The sequence below is a fragment of the Rattus rattus genome, chromosome 12, assembly GCF_011064425.1.
Source record: "Rattus rattus isolate New Zealand chromosome 12, Rrattus_CSIRO_v1, whole genome shotgun sequence".
In the NCBI taxonomy this organism is placed as follows: domain Eukaryota; kingdom Metazoa; phylum Chordata; class Mammalia; order Rodentia; family Muridae; genus Rattus; species Rattus rattus.
Window position 1 is genome coordinate 77,809,282 of NC_046165.1, and position 16,750 is coordinate 77,826,031.

Consider the following 16,750-nt stretch of genomic DNA (forward strand, 5'->3'; position numbering starts at 1 on the left):
CTGACAAAGAACTCTTTTCTAGACTCTAGTGCCTACTTGCTACAGATTACTTAGTATCTGAAACATTTACTATAATTAGAATAAGTGAGGTCATTTGGGACGGGGAGTCTGCTTCTTTTATTCAGTCGACTGACTTTGAGAAACACTTTATGTCATGTGTGCTTAAAAAACAACCTAACAGTAGTGGTACTCTTTTGTGTGCCATCCTTTTGATGGGCATTGGGTCAATTTCCGTTTTGTAAATAAACCTAGTATGAACTTTCATATAGAAGGCTTTCTTATTTAAGACAGTAATGGCTAGATTGTGTGACAGACTTACACTACAGTTTTTAAAGGTTGTTTTCCAAACTGGTTGAAAAGCCTTACACTTATTCAGTCCCCCCACCCCCCCTGCACAGAATCTTTAAAAAATGACTTATTTACATGTGTGTTGGTGTTTTGTCTGCATGCATGCCTGTGTGAGGGTGTTATGTTAGATGCCCTACAGCAGGAGTTAACAGAGAGCTGTGAGCTGCCTTACGGGTGTTGAGAATTGAAACGGGGTTCTTCTGAAGAGTAGCCAGTGTCCTTAAGTGCTGAGCCACCTCCCTACCCCCAGCCCCGTGTATACTTCCAATTAACGTATATCTTTAGCAGTCCATAGTATGGTCAATCTTTTACATTTTATAATTCCTAATCAGCGTTCAGTGATAATTAATCATGATTGAATTTTAATTCTCCGGATAACTAATCATCCTGACCATCTTTTAAGTGCTTCTTGACCTTGTGCAAATCTCTTTACTAAGTGTGCCTTGAACTCTTTTGCCTATTTTTCTTATAGAATTTTAAGAGTTTTTAAATACATTCTATATATAATTTTGCCAGATATATGTTTTGTAAATTTTGTTTCACCTTCACTGTTTTTTGCAAAAACCAAAAGTCTTTAATTTTAAGAATTCGTTTGTCAGTTTTGGTTTATGATTTTTATCTTCTAACCAAGAAATTTTGATCTAGCCCAAGAAAACAAAAATTTTCTTCTACAAATCTTGCTTTTTATTTACACTTTTACGACTTATATCAAGCAGATTTTAAAGTATGGTGTATGGTAAGAATCAATCTTCATTTTTCCCATTTGTATATTTAACAACATTTTCTCTTGATAAATTTTGATATCTTTGCAGAACATGTTGAATTGAGTGTGTATGTCTAATTCAGAATTCTGAATTCTGCTTTACTGATATGTCTTTATATTAGTATTACACGGTGTTGATGACTTTAGCTTATAAAACCTTTTTTTTTTTTTTTTCTGGAGCTGAGGACCGAACCCAGGGCCTTGCACTTGCGAGGCAAGTGCTCTACCACTGAGCTAAATCCCCAACCCCTATAAAACCTCTTGAAAAACTAGGTAGTATGATTCTCCAACTTTATTACTCTTTTTCAAAAGTTTAAGGACTTGGGAGTCCTCTATTCCCCACAAACAATATTCCAAATATTTTATAACTTCTGCAGAGATTGTAATATGGGCTGTATTTCATACATAGCTCGAATTGGAGAAGTTACATCTTAAAACAACACATCCTGTCAGGTATGCCTTTCCTTTACATATGTTTTGGTCTTTTCAGTGCTAGGGATCTAACCCAGGGCTTTGTATATGTTAGCTGAATATTCTATTATCAAACTATATATATATATATATATATATATATATCTTTTAATTTCTCTTAATGTTTCGTAGTGCTTATTGCATATCTTGCATTATAGTACATTTATTCCTAAGTACTTTAATTTTTAATACTATTGTTTTGTAAGTGAAACTTTCTCAATTTTAGCTTCCAATTTTTTTTGTAGTATAAAATCTATTCTGTAATTTTAGTTCTAATAGTTTTTGAAGATTCTTTAGGATGTTCGACCTCAGCAATTATGTCATTTACAAATACAATTTTACTTTCTCTTTCTAAATACTAAACTTATTTCCCCTTTTTTGTTTTATTGTAAGTGCTAGGACCTCCAACATAGTTTTAATTTTTAAAAAATTTTTATGTGAGTTGGTGTTCTGCTTCTGTGTATGTCTGTGTAAGGGTTTCAGATCTCCTGGAACTGGAATTACAGTCACAAACTGCTATATGGGTGCTGGGAATTGAATCTGGGTCCTTTGGAAGAGCTGCCAGTGCTCTCAACCACTGAGCCATCTCTCCAGCCCCCCACTGGATTTTTTTTTTTAACCATTTTATTTTATAGGGCTGGAGAGATGGCTCAACAGTTAGGCACTTGCTGCTGTTTCAGAGGACCCAGGTAGCTAACAACTGTCTGGAACTCAAGTTCCAGAGGAGCCAATACCCTCTTCTTGCCTCCCTGGGCACCTGTACTCACATGATCAGCTTTCTTGACAATTAAGATTCTCGCAGTAATGGTGTTATAAAATGCTTTGAAAATATTAAATCCATTAAAACATAAGACAATCCAATCCTGCCTTCAGTCAAAAAGTATAGGCTCAGTCATAGTGAAAGTAGGATCAAGTTAGTGGATAATTGGTAGATGAGTAGGTTTACACAAAAGCAGTTTATATTCACTGCAGATAGTCAAACACTGAACTAAGCCATTTCCATTCAATAGTAACTTGTGATGTAAGATATTTAGTTTGTAGACTTTTCAGTTACTATATCTTAGAAGCTTTGTTAGTAATATTTTACCATGAGTAATTAACTTTTTCTTTATTTAAATCGAGAAAACCTACGCATTCACAACATGTACAATCTTTAAGCACAAAATATAAAGATTATAGACAACCCACATATTTGTCTCACTCATCAAAATAAGGTAATTGTACACATTACATGTACATAGTACATGTTTTCTAGAATTTAACTTTTATATCATTCAATAATATAGTAGCTGTAGTTGCCATGAGACAAAAACATGATAAATTAACTTATCCTTAGGAGTTTCCATTTTAGGTGGTAAAAAAAATACATTTATGGGATATAACAGACTAAGATAGCTGGAAATTGAGCTACATTTTATTTAAAGTGTCATTGATATTTAGAATAGTACCTTTTGTTTGAAGAAAAATAGCATTTATGAAGTTAAATTTTTAAATATCATATTTTAGCTCTTTTAGCATTAGAATCAAGCCATTGCATTTTATACTGATCAAGCAACTAGTATTTATATTATAGAAACTGGAAGGAAAAAAAGAATCAATTATGGACCTCAAAGATGAACTCATTCGTTTTGGCATGCAACGTAGGGCTCCAAAGATAGTATACTAACTCTTACGTTGTCTTTTTGTATGTCCTAATGAAGGATAGGGTCAGAACAATCTTTTTAAAGACTGAAATCTTTGCTAGGGAAAATATAAAAGTACACAATCTTATCTGGTAAAGGTCATGCTCTACTGACACTGCCAGAAAAAGTTCAATATCCGATTTTAGGTTATTATACTTTTCCATTACAAAAATCAAAACGATGAAAAATCAGAAAGAAATACATTTAGCTCAATTCCATTCAGGTATAACCCAGAAGAATGAATGGTTTATAGTTCTTAGCTTTTAAAAACTATGTGTTTTGGAAGAGTCACCATAAAATATGTTCAAAGTAGTAAACATTGCTTTCTATGTTATAATGATCTATGGTTCTATTTTTAAACTATGTATCTGTGAGGGGGGATGTGCATGTGAATATAGGTATGTTGGCACCTACAGTTACAGTTGTAACCTACCACAGGCAGGTGCTGGGTTCTGGACGGTCTTCTGTGAGAGCAAGTGCTCTTAACTGATGGGGCATATCTTTTGGCTGGATCCAGGGTTCTTTTTTTTTTTTTTTTTTTTTTTTTGGTTCTTTTTCCGGAGCTGGGGACCGAACAGGGCCTTGCGCTTCCTAGGTAAAAGCGCTCTACCACTGAGCTAAATCCCCAGCCCAAGGGTTCTTTATAATGAAAATTTTGAATGTTTTTAAGTCATTATACACGGACACAACAAATGTTTTAAATTAAAAGCAAAATGGAATTTGTATTTAATATGAAAGTAAAGACTTTGGGACATTATAAATAATAGTTTTGTTTTGGTCAACAAACTTTCTCTACAATTGTGCTATAGTATGAAGAATTTAAAAGCTGAGTATGGTAGCAATGACCACAATTCCATCACTTGGGAAGCTGAGGCAGGGGGGTTTTAAGTTTGATAGCATCTTGGGATACACAGCAAATTCCAGGCCAGTCTGAGCTAATTAGCAAACCCATCTGAAAACAAAACAAAAATTGAAATAAAGAAACAACTCCTTGCAGAGAAAAATTTTACTAATTCAGAATGATCAATGGAAAATGTACTTCCAGTTACTTGGAACTGTTATTTAAAAGCTGTCATCCAGAGCCGGGGATGGTGGTATACACCTATATTTCTTAATATTTGGAAGGCTGAAGCAGGAGGATGGAAAGTTCAAGGCTACCCTGGAGTACATAGAAAGCCTGCCTCAAAATCTCAAGAAAACAAATTTTTTTTTTTTTTTTTTGAGGGCAGAGTACTACAGTGTGTAATCAGAGATTCTCCTGCCTCTGTCATCTAGGTGCAAGGATTATAAATGTGTGCTAATATACTTACCTTTTAAGTTCAGTTGTTACATAGGCCATACTGTCTTAGAACTATGTAGTTTAGGCTGCCCTCAAAAATCATGGCATTCTTCTAGCCTCTCCCTCCCAGTGCTGGGATTATAGGTATATACACTTGACTTCAAATACTCTTTTAGGTATAGATATCAATGGACTGGGAAATAAATTCTGATTCAAATGTCTATTTTAAAGCAGGTTTTCAAAAAAGGACATTTATTCAAGTATATGTCTTAAGACTTTTAGTTTTATTATAAAAGACAAATAACCCCTTTCCAGAAGAAACTGAGAAACAAACAAAAAACCTTTAGTACATAGTATTTTAAAAATTATATTTCCGGGGTTGGGGATTTAGCTCAGTGGTAGAGCGCTTGCCTAGGAAGCGCAAGGCCCTGGGTTCGATCCCCAGCTTCGAAAAAAAGAACCAAAAAAAAAAAATTATATTTCCTAGAGTAAGATTTTTTTCCAAAAAAGTGTGTCATACAAACAAGTGATTCATTTAATAAGACTTTCAGACTCTAATGTTTACTTGGACTATCAGTGATAAAATATGTGAATTTTTTTCCCTAGATATTCTTATTTTTTTGTTCTAGAGATACTTTTTAGAATTTTGTGTTTAAATACAGTTGATATTTTTCTATTATGATAATGTTTTGGCCACTTTATTTCCCTTTGAGTGAGAGGTGCTGGCTGGTAGAAGAAGATACAAGTGAACCCTTAAGGCATCCAAGATCTTACTCAGGCTGTTGGTAACTTGGATGTATACATACATAAAATTTACCTGGCTGCATGTTTCAGATCGTACACTTTCTGATTATGTGTTACATCTCAAGTGAAAGGGTGGTGTTAGCAAGGCCCAATGAATTGTATATATAATTTCTTAAGACTCCTAGCAAATGGACTTTTAATCATATTCAGGTAGCTTAACTGTATCCGAGGGCTAAAGTAAGGCTTCAATGGTGAGAGATTACTAATGTTCTATCAGAAGTGTCAAGAACAACTCAGTGTCAGTTTAATATGTGTTATAGTTGCTTAAGCAATCAGATGATACCCAAACGTGACACTGTTGTAGCATGTTTATTTGATTTACAATTGCATATGCTTTTCGCTTTTGCTTAAGGGTTTGAGTTTTTGTGCTATTATGTGGTTTTTGTGGTATTATGTGGCTAGAGACAAAATAAAGTTCGGTTTTGTTACTTAATTTTTATTAGATATAGCTTATATATAATAATTGTATATGGCTAAAATTACAATTGTGATTTTTTAAAATGCTTTCTGTTTTCCTGTTTATTAGGGGAGAAAGAGTTGGTTTATGTAGGAAAAATATAAACGATCTGTTTCAAAAGTGCCTTTTTGGTTACTTTTCCTTGGAACTGTGTTAATTCTCATCACCTCCAAAAGCCTTTGAGAGGATTAGCTGCATAGACCAATACCGTTCTATATTAGTCAGTATTAAGTGTATGATGTCACCTTTTTTTCTCTTCTCCGAAGCTCTTATTTCGAGGGAAAGGAAGACTTTTGGGGGGGCAAACCTGACAACACTAAGGTGTAAACACCACTGATATACATGATTGACAACCTTATACCCCCAACCTGTCTGAAATGGGTCAAATGCCAAAGTGCTGCAGAACAATGCAATCCAACCAGCAATTCCCGGTAAAAGAGAAAGGGGGTGTGATTAGACTCCAGCTATTAAGCAAGTTGTTGAAAAAAACAGTTCCGTGGTTTGTTTCTGCAACAGGCACAGGTTAATCGTCTATCTTTTCTCCTAATTAGCTCTCCCCTAAAGGGCTGTGCTGTAAAGAGACCGACTAAATCGCCAAAGCAAGCAGCAACTGGGACAGACACTAAGGGCTTTATGGAGGTCCTTCGACCGTCCCGCAGCATCGGTTATTGATCGTTCAACCCGTCGGGGAAGCGATCGATCGGAATTTGTGTAAGGTGTATCGAGCCACAGTTAAGGAGATGCAGGGGGGAATATAAGCTTCTAATAAAAGAAACGCAGCAACAATAGCGGAGGAACAGCTCTGCCTGGTGACGTAATGGCTGGCAGAGGTCCAGCTTCAGCAGAGCTGCCTCTACCTCAGCATCCAACCTCCCTCAACCCGGTCCAGCCCCGACAGAGCTACCGGAGCTGCTACTTCTTACGATGCCTCTCTGTGGTCGCCCCCAACGCCTTATGTGGAGGTCTGGGACACTGAACAAAGGGTGTCCTACTGTCTTAAGTTATCGGGGCAGGCATGCACTCACTCATTCTCTCTCTCATTCTCATTCTCTCTCTCTCTCTCTCTCTCTCTCTCTCTCTCTCTCTCTCTCTCTCTCTCTCTCACACACACACACACACACACACACACACACACACACACACACACACACACACACACACTTCTCTAACCCCTCAGGCACCGAGTCCATCAGCGGCTTAAGTTGAGGGAGAGGGAAAGACAGGAGTGTCTCGATGTCCCCAGGCTGCTCTCCGGCCACCTCCCCCGCCCCAATCCCAGTCAGTCTAGGCAGGAGTGGATCCCGGCGGCCCCGCTCCCCCGCTCGCCGGTCCTCCCGCCTTACCTCTGCCAGGTAGAGGTTGAGGAGACAGAGCGTGGAGAACTGGAGGCAGGAGGGGAAGCAGTAGAGCAGCCAGTGCGGGAAGAAGTGCAGGCGAGAGGGTGGCCGCAGCAGGGGCAGAGAGCCGCTGAGGGAGAAGGCGGCCGAGAAGAGCGTGGTCCTGAGCGCTGCCCACGCGAGACACAGGAAGAGGCAGAGGCTCTGGTAACTGAGCCGCCGTTCGCGGTACAGGAGCAGCCGCCACAGCTGCAGGTAGGCAAAGGCGAAGAGCGCGGCGTAGAGCAGCGCGTGCAGCACGCTCAGCGCCAGCTGCACCGAACCGGGAACCGCGGCTCCCGAGGCCGCGACGGCGCCCCCCCCGGGCGTCGAGGTTCGCGGCCGGCCGTGGGGACCGCGGCGGCCGCCGGCCCCGGCACTGACACCCTCATGAGGGGACCGGAGGGAGCGCGGGAAGGAAGCGGCCCGGGCGCCCCCCGGACCTCCCGCCCACCCCAGCCTGCGGCCCCGGGCAGCGCCGTGACAGGAGTCGCAGCCCCGCGCGGTTGCCGCGGCTGCCCTCGGGCCCGCCTCCCCCTCCCCCGGGGGTGCTCGGCTCCTCCAGCCGCAGCTCGGCTCCGCAGCGGCAGAAAACAACTCTCGGCTGGAGACAATCAGCTGAGAAACCCGAGCTTTTGAGGCGCTCGCTCCGCACTGTGAGCTGCCCGCGATTGGCCCGGGCGGGCGCGCCCTCTGGGCGCCTCTCTCGGAAGACCACGGGCCACAGAGCCTGTCACTCCAGAATTCGTTAATCTGATTGGCTTCCTGATTTCTCCTCGCCTTCCCCCGCCCCTCTCCCCACCCACACTGCTGATTGGCCCAGCAACTGCAAGACTTCCTCGCGCCGGCGGGAGGACTCCTGATTCTGACACCTGGAGCTGTTCTCGCTCCGCCCCCTGGCCTTCTATTGGTTGGGGTGTCGCTTACGTAAGGAGCACGAGGAGCAGGCGGAGCCCCGGGGGTTGTTTTTTTCGCCCAAGAGACTGATTTTGTGGAGGCAGTGGCGGCCGTGGGCGGTGAGATCTCTCAGGTAGGCGTAGTCGCTTTGAGAGCCGCCTTGGGGACCAGCCCCTGCCCCGCCTTCTGTCTCTGTCTCCGCTCGGGTAGCGGGAAGTGCTGGCCTCAGAGACCTTTCGTTGCACTGCACGAGGATCTCAGGTAGGTGGGTAGCGCGGGCCTGGAGGCTTTGCCTGCAGGATTTCGTGCATGTCAGCATCCGGCAGCGTTCCTCTAGCCATGCTGCTTGCGGAGCTCCGGCTTCTGATTCAGCTCACCTGTTTCTGGGGCACCGAACGACGCTGGTTTTGATTTCTTCTTATTTCCCTTTTCTTTTTCTGAGTGAGCAGGAGGAAATGCGGGGCGAGGGAAGCGAATGAATCAAAGCACGAGCGGAAGCAGTAAGTAATCAACCCTTCCATCTCTCGAGAAGAGGTCCTTAAGGTGGTACTGGGAACAAATGAATGTTAAGGCCTTCTGCAAAGGAAAGGTGATTCTTTGAAACTTAGAAATTTAGAGAGCTGTCTTGGGCGAGGGCGGGGTGTATGTGTGTGACGGAGCAGTAACAATTTTGTTCAGAATGGGAGAGTAGCGTGATGTTCTGCTAGTGTGATAGCCTTGTGTGTAGGAGCAAGTGGTGCTATTCTCATCTGAGACCGAGAGGTACAAAGTAAGAGGTATATTTCTGCTTTAAATGAGTGAGAAACGATGTATATTGGGCCACTGCGTGATGTTTGTTACTTTTTTGGGGGGTATTTGGTAGCCAATCAGTCAAGGTAATGCAAGATTAAGACTCAGTGTTCTTGTAGACAGCATATTTACTGGAGCATCCAACATCCGGCCCTTCCTAAATACTCCTTTTCCTATGCTGTGCCTAAGAAGAGTGCTGTTTCTTGATCCTCTGCCACCAAATACATGTTTCACAGGGGCTTTAAGTTTAAGATCTGTTTTGTACTCATTCTGGCTAGTAGTTTACCAGGCACCAGATAGTACTACACCCACACATATATAATCATGCACGTAAACGTACAGTAGATTGTACTATCACCCACACATACATAATCATGCACATAAATGTACAGTAATGATAAAATGAAGAGAAAGCTATAAGTCTGTGTTTATTCAATGGTAGGCTCATCCTGTAGACTCTAATGAGGCAGGGGAATCTCCGGCATTTAGCTGTTGTCTTTATCTCACTAGCTTTATGGTTGGTGGAGGCTATATGCGTTCCTAACATTTACAGAGGTTCAGCCGGATACAGAGATGGATAGAAGTCAGTGATTGAAAGGGGAAGAGGTAGTGTAGGATGATTTTGGTTCTGTCTTCTGGGATGTTCTCCTTAGCACAGGCCAAGCATGCTGCAGGGTATTTAAACAGATGCAGTTTCTTCAGAGAACTTTGTTACAGCCAAGCAGCGAGCAGTTCTGCGTGCCCCAGAGCATGGTTCTCCATGGTCTTTGGCTTCGTCCTGTGAGAGGTCCTGCCGGTTTTATTGTTATCTTTCTTGGCAGCAACTCCAACTGGCTTTGGAGTATATGGTCTTTTGTGTTGAGGCTGAGGTGGTTGGGTCCGCATGCCGCTTTGAACAAGGAATAGTTTGGGTGCTAAGTTATGTTTTATGTTTGCATATTGCCTGTCTCTGCTGGTGCTCCCCAGAATCCGTTTTTTGTATACCTGTTAAATACAACCAGCAGACACTACTCTATAGTATGAACCTTCTGTCTGCAGGCCTCTTAGGGCTGAAAATAAGCTCACTAGCTGTAAGAACTTTGGTACACACCCACTGATTATAACCCTTTTCTTGTAGTGCTCAGGCCAGTTTTGAGGTCTAGTTGACCTCCTGGCTAGTATTTTATTGTTTTTGTTAAGGGGACTGCTCATTTCTAGCTTGTGTGCCAGTTGGACACAGGACTAGTTTACGCTCCAGAAGTAGGTCCTCGAATCTTGATGACTTAACATTTTACAAGTCTTCCTTGAGCTCATTTCACATCAGCTAAGGGTTCTTTGTGCTGTGTTCCTGCTGACACAGTACCAACCAATTCAAACATTTCTGGCAATAAAGTGCCTGCCACATGCTGGCTGTTGAAACTGTTGACTGATATCCCCTGACTGATCACCCACCCCCACCCCCACCACACAGAAGTCACAAGGAATCATAAACAGCTTCAGCAGAGGTGGAATGAGGAAGCTCAGCGACACTTGGCTTACACCTGTGGAGAGTGCTGAACCCAGGATCTGCCACCCCCAGAGAGCCAGGTCACATTTCTCCCATGGTTCCTTGCGATTGTGGAGGTGTGTAGAGTTTTGAAGTGTAGAGCACTGCCTTTTCTAGTTACTGAGGGAAAAGTCACTGTTTTCTGTATGTTTGTTTTCACTCTGCTTGCTGGTACCGGTTCCCACCCACATTCTCCGTCCTTTAGTTTAAAGATCTGGTATAAGGAGGGCAAGCCTCTGAGCAAATACTTTTTATTTTCCGCACATGGGCTTGTCCATTCTTTTGTAGCTGGATGGGGTACATTTGAATTAGTGGGGGATGTAGATGATTTATTTAAAGAAGTGACACTAACCAAGTATAATCTCAGCATTCTGGAGCGTGAGGCAAGAGGATCACCATGAAGCCAAGCTAGGCTACACAGTGATACCCTCTCTGAAAAAGCTAAGGGAAGGGAAAAAGGGGAATGGCTTTGTGGGCTTCAGAAGTTCCCTTGATATCTGGCCTTGCCACAGTTTTGTCTTTAGCGATAACTGCTCCCAATTTGTATTCATGTGTCTTGGCATGGACTTAACTATTTTCAATAACTTTGGCCTTTGGTGTTGTGAAATATATTAGCCTCTGTCACCGCCTCACCTTTCACTTTCTCCCTTTCTCCTTATCCATTCAACTTTGGTTATTACAGCCTTAGTTCTGGTGGACTCTATGCTCTTAAGTGTGTTTTAAATAGTCTAATATTATCAAAGGTGGGATGATTGTGAGATTACTGGCACATCCCTGCCTCTGGCCCCTAACTGGTAACTGCACGTTCACAGGGGTAGTCTCACCTGTCCAGTCACATCGGAGATCACTAAAGTTTGCCTTGGATGTGCAGTTAAGGCTTCGGAGCTGCAAAGCACACCGTGGGGAGAGGGACAGGGTGCCAGCTCTAATGCCCTATTTAGACTAATGTAATTAAGTTGTAGCCTCAAGACAAGGAAATAAGTGATGGTGGGTCCTTCAGTTGTGCTTTAACCTAATACTTGGCTGTTCAATTAGGTTATTGTTATTTCATATAGTAGTGAATGTTCTGTAGTTCCTCCCTTAGCCACAGAAATACATGCAGTTTCCTCCAGGATACACAGAAAATAGTGAGCGACCTATTTCAAAACATTTCCATTAATAAAGCACCCGTAAAATAGGTTGCTTACAATGGTTAGTGTGTATAATCAATTTTAATTTTAAGGATTCCTCTTAATGAGGTGTCATCGAGATTACATTTTTGTATACCCTTCACAGCTGCCACTTCTTATTTTACTGTCAGCTTTTTAACAAAACCCAGGATTAAAAACTGAAGGCAGATTTGTTCAGCGATAGTAACTTGTTCTAATGAATTTCAGAAGTAGTAAGTAATCCATCAATCATTAGTTTTATTCTTTTTTTTTTTCAAGAACACCTGCTCTCTAGGGAGGAATATCTTGTTGATCATCTTGGATGAACGGAGTGTATAGCCAGTGGTTTAGGATTTCTTTATAAAGTCATCATCTTATTCTTTGGCAAAAACCTCTGTCCTTACTCTTAGGAATGTGTGTGTGTGTGTGTGTGTGTGTGTGTGTGTGTGTGTGTGTGTGTGTGTATACGTGCGTGTGTGTGCATACAAATATACTCATATACATATATGTATCTTAAAGTAGTGGTCTTGTCCTATTTCAGATTAAGAGATGAAAATCCTTACCTATACCTGTGAGTGTACTTAGGCTTTTTATAAATAAGGTGTTTTTTATGTTACCTTAATTTCCCTAGGGGCTGGGAATGTATGTCTGTGGTAGATAGCTTGCCTAAGCTAGCTTCATAGAAAAAAACTCCCAGAGATGTTAAAAAAAATAATTGAAAACTGCAAAATAGCAAACAAAACCGAGAACAGGCCAAGAAGGAATGGGTTAAGCACACCAAGGAAGAAGGTGACAGGAGAATGGACGGTTAGAGCGAAGCACGTTCAACAAGTAGGGTTAGACCAGCCAGTCGCAAAAGAGTGCAGTGTGTAACCAGTGTAAAACAGTATGTCCTAAGCGCTAAAGCAGGCTTTCGTTCAGAACGAATGTTCTTGCACAGTGTGAGTAGATCTCTTGCTGGCGACTTAAAAGGTATAAACCCACAGCAGATTACGCATGTCTTGTTCCCAAGCAAATGGTGTTTAGCAGTTGCTGGAGTATTTGTTGTATATTAGCTATAAATGGGTCAAACAAAAATGTCCAATTTAAAAAATTGGATTGAGCCAGGTTTGGTGGTATAGGCCTGTACTCCAAGCTACTCAGGAGCTGGGGCACGGAGATCATAAATTCAAGACCAGCTTGGACGGCTGAGTGGTACCTTGACGGAAGAAAGAAGATGGCGGCCTAAAGGGCAGTGGTAGAGTGCTTGCCTAGCTTGTACAAGGCTTTAGGTTCATTCTTTCCCACTGGGAATAATAATAAATAAAGGGTTGGCTATTTTAATTTTTAGAATGTTCGAGGATGCCAACTTAATGTACTTTAGTGAATATATGTGAAACTTTAGCAGTATGTAGATTTCTTTGATTTCTTTTGTAGTTATCAGAAATTAAGTTGAGTATGGTATTGAATGACTGTAATCCAAGCTCTCAAAAGCCAGCGACAGGGGTGTTAAAAATTTGATGTGAGTTGGGCCTTCAGACTAGAACCTTGTCTCAAAAAACCAAACAGAATACAGAATCAAGAACAACAGCACAGTTGTGCACAGTCCTCTCCAGGGCCCGGGAATATAGTTAGTGTAGCAATACAGTTGTCCTTCCTTAAACTATCCTTAAACTTTCTTAAACTTCCTTAAACAGTCCCCAGCACTATGTAAATATCAGATGAAGCAAAACTATTATCAATTCAGTACTCTTATATATGATTCCCCCTCAGTATTTCTTTCTCACCAGAAGGAAATAAAGTGCTAGTAAAATCAAGTCACATAGCGCTTTAATTCTTCATCTTTAACGGCATCTTTAACAAATTTAGTCTAACAGTCCTCTGTTGATCTGCTGCTCTGTGCCAGGTATCGTCACTTCAGGCGTTAGAACACAGCAAGTGAAGAAAACAGACAAGTCTCCTGGCACGCGTATCCAGCCACAGCTCACCATGTCTTGTGGCCTCAGTGTATTTAGAGCTGGTGTTGCGTTGGTTTTGATGTGCAGTTTTTACACGTCAGCTGAAGACTCCCTCCCAGAACTGAGTCCTCAGCAGTATTTCAGCTCACTGCAGCCAGGAAAGGCCTCATTAGCTTATTTTTGCCAAGATGGTAAGTATCTCTTAAAATTCTCACACGACTCTTGAGATATTTGTTTCGCGGTAGTCAATGCACTCGGTGGGAACTGTCGGTTATTGCCAGATGTGCAATAATGCTGTTTCTGTGATTTCCCTGCTTGCGTGAGGGCAGACACCTTAGCTTTCCTGTTCCATTCCTCATCTGCTATGATGCAGTAGTGACTGTCGTCCAAGCCTAGCATGAGGATCAAATGGGTTACATATGTGCTTAGCCATAGAAAACACTACTGCAGGGTTCCTGACAAACCATTTGAATTTCATGTCCTCATTTCCGGAGTATGCCTTCTTTCTCTTTAGCATGTAGCTGTTCGAGCAGTTCTATAAGAACTGGGTACGCGGTTTTAGCGATGATTTAGCCTACTATTCTATACTCTGCTTTGACTGTGTCATTAACTAAAGCGAGCTAATTAACACGGCTATTGAACATGATCTCGATGGTTTCATTTAAGCCTTCATGTCGTAACAGTACAGTTGTATTGGAATTACCAGAACGAGTTCATGTGTCTGGGCATTTTTTACGTTATTTGTAATTTGGCATTTGAAAGTCAATTTTGAGAGCTTTGTGTGTCTGTAACAAGTATGTATATATGGTATTTATGTTTGTGTAAGTATGCGTATATGGTGTTTACCTTGTTCTGGATGGCCAGCATTTGCTCGTCCACCTCCTTAATGGAAATGGAGCCCCTGAAGATGGTAGCAAAGTTCAGGTAGCCGCCATGGCCTGGGTCAGAGGCGGCCATCATGTCCTTGGCTTTGAACATCTGTCGAGTGAGCTTGGCCACTGTCAGAGCTCAGTCCTGCTGACTGCCCTGGGCTGCGAGGGGGTTGAAGTAGGCTTGAAGAAATGCAGGCATGGGAAGGGCACCATATTCACGGCCAGGTTGCTTACGTTGGTGTTGAGCCGACTGGGGTGGGGACATGGACATGCAGAGATACGGTGACACTGCTCCTCATTGCAGATACGGGGTGGTTGAGGTCCCCATAGGTGGGTGTGTTTAGCCTTTGGGAAGGAACAGTGTGATAGAGGGCCCTGTCGTTGGTGTACCGGGTCTCATCGGTGCTCCCACCAGCAAGTGCACCAGCGGCATGTTGTAAGGCTCCACTATGGCGTCAGAGACCTTTGGTGACCACACGATGCCGAAGGTGTTCATGATGTAGTCCGGGTACTCCTCTCAGACCTTGCTATGAGCAGTGGGCCTGCGCCTGAGCCCGTGCACTGCCCAGTGAGTGCGGGAGTTAGAAGCTCTGCAGGCAGTTGTGGCGCTCATGCTCCTCTGGAGTGGCCCTTGGCCCAGTTGTTGCCAGTGAAGATGAAGTCGTGAGGCCAGAAGAGCAGCCCCAGAGGCCTGGACCTCACATTGCCTGTGGTGCTGGGCTCCAGGTCCACCAGGGCAGCCCTGGGTGTACACTTCTGAGAGCGTGCGTCACTGTAGTAGACTCCAGTCTTCTCCAGCCGCAGCTCTGAGTCGCCCAGGGGTCCTCCAGCTGCAGCTCATCGCCGATCACTTCCCAAAACTTGGTGTGAATCTGCTTCCTGTACTGGCACATCTGTGCTGGGGCCCTGGCTCAAACTTACTGTTATTATTTTTAACAGATGCTTTAAATAAGTTTTTAAGGTAAGGTACAAAATTATACCGTGGTAATAGGAATAAGAACAAAGAAACAGTAGGAAAACATGTGTCTCGGTGTGTTTGTTTTGAAGGCTAGTTACACACATACTTAAATTAATTAAAAATAAAATTTTGTCTGTGTTCATATTTTACTCTTAAATGCTCACCTTTTCAAAGATCAAATTCAGTAATATCCATTCAACATTTCTTGTTTTAGGTCCTCTAAGTAACTCTCTGTTTCTCGAAGGACTGAAAGAAGCCATCAGGCCCCTCCAGGACTACGGGATTTCAGTCGCAAAGGTAGACAGATGTTTATGTCAATAAAATATCAGTGACAGACGTTTGCAACACTCGGACCTAGGGCTGCGTATCTGAAAACACGTTCACGACTTTTCCCAGTTTCTTTCCCTGCCTTCTTGCCTAAGTTTAAGTTGACGCTCAGGAAGGGCGTCAGGGATTGTGCAGCGGTGCAGGGAGCGAAGAGAAGCTGATCCCTCAGCTCTGGGAATTTAACACATTCCGTAACCGAGCCTGCCAGGCTATTCTCAAGCCTGTGGTGGGGGCTCTTTCTTTTCTTCTACAACTCTTTCACGGCAGCCACAATTTAGCTGCTTATTAAATTTCAATTCATGTTAGCGGAAGGGGCAGAATGAAGATGATTAGAAATGTTTGTATTTTTCTGTATTTATAATTGTTTAACTATAGTTTGGGACATTTTTAGAACAAAGCAAGTCAATGTGAAGATAAAAATTTTTTTTCCCCCAAAAACATTCAAATTTGCTATGGATTTCAATGGGACAATTTCCACATGTGTCAGATTAGGTGACAGCTCAGACCTTCATTTAATTTAACTTTACACAAGAAGTCACCCATTGAAAGCTGTGATTCCTCCAGATTGGTGTCCACTGGCATACATTTATTTATTCTTCACTCAGCTACTGCCCTCCTCCAAGAGACGATTTCCTTCTTGTCTGCAGTGAGACTTCCTAGGCAGGAAGTTAGAGCAGTCTACGTACTTTACAAAAACCCAGTCAGATTGCGAACGTCATTTTTTTAAGTGTTCTGTATGCACAAAGCTTGATTTACTTAGAACAGCCGAGTCTATTCTAGAGTGTCACACCAGCACTCACCTAAAATTTAGAAATGACAGTTTAGAGATGCTCAGTGGTTGGGAGCTCCAGCTGCCCTTGCAGAGGACTGAATTTACTTCCCAGCACTCACATGGCAGCTCACAACCATCTGTAGCTCCAGTTTTGGGGAATCTGATGCCCTCTTCTAGCCTCCGCCATCACCAGGCACACACACATGTGTGTGTGTGTGTGTGTGTGTGTGTGTCTGTCTGTGTGTGTGTGTCTGTGTGTGTCTGTGTGTGTCTGTGTGTGTCTGTGTGTGTGTGTGTGTGAGTGTGTGTGTGTCTGTGTGTGTGTGTGTGTGTGTCTCTGTGTGT

The 16,750-nt window shown here is 42.6% G+C and overlaps 2 protein-coding genes and 1 pseudogene across 2 annotated transcripts in view; 1 reads left to right on the forward strand and 2 right to left on the reverse strand.

The window, feature by feature from the left end:
* The window catches only part of Gpr137c (G protein-coupled receptor 137C), a 57,083-nt gene extending 49,511 nt beyond the window's left edge, over positions 1-7,572 (reverse strand). Inside the window, 2 exon segments of the mRNA XM_032918064.1 lie at positions 7,148-7,512; positions 7,515-7,572. Of these exon segments, the coding sequence (XP_032773955.1) occupies positions 7,148-7,512; positions 7,515-7,572 (423 nt within the window).
* A 715-nt stretch (positions 7,573-8,287) lies between these two features.
* Positions 8,288-16,750, forward strand: part of Txndc16 (thioredoxin domain containing 16) — a 65,857-nt gene continuing 57,394 nt past the window's right edge. The window contains exons 1-4 of the mRNA XM_032918065.1: positions 8,288-8,338; positions 8,527-8,580; positions 13,431-13,667; positions 15,521-15,603. Of these exons, the coding sequence (XP_032773956.1) occupies positions 8,553-8,580; positions 13,431-13,667; positions 15,521-15,603 (348 nt within the window). The 5' untranslated portion in view covers positions 8,288-8,338; positions 8,527-8,552. The remainder of the gene's footprint in view (positions 8,339-8,526; positions 8,581-13,430; positions 13,668-15,520; positions 15,604-16,750) is intronic.
* On the reverse strand, positions 14,239-15,241 carry LOC116913853 (annotated as a pseudogene).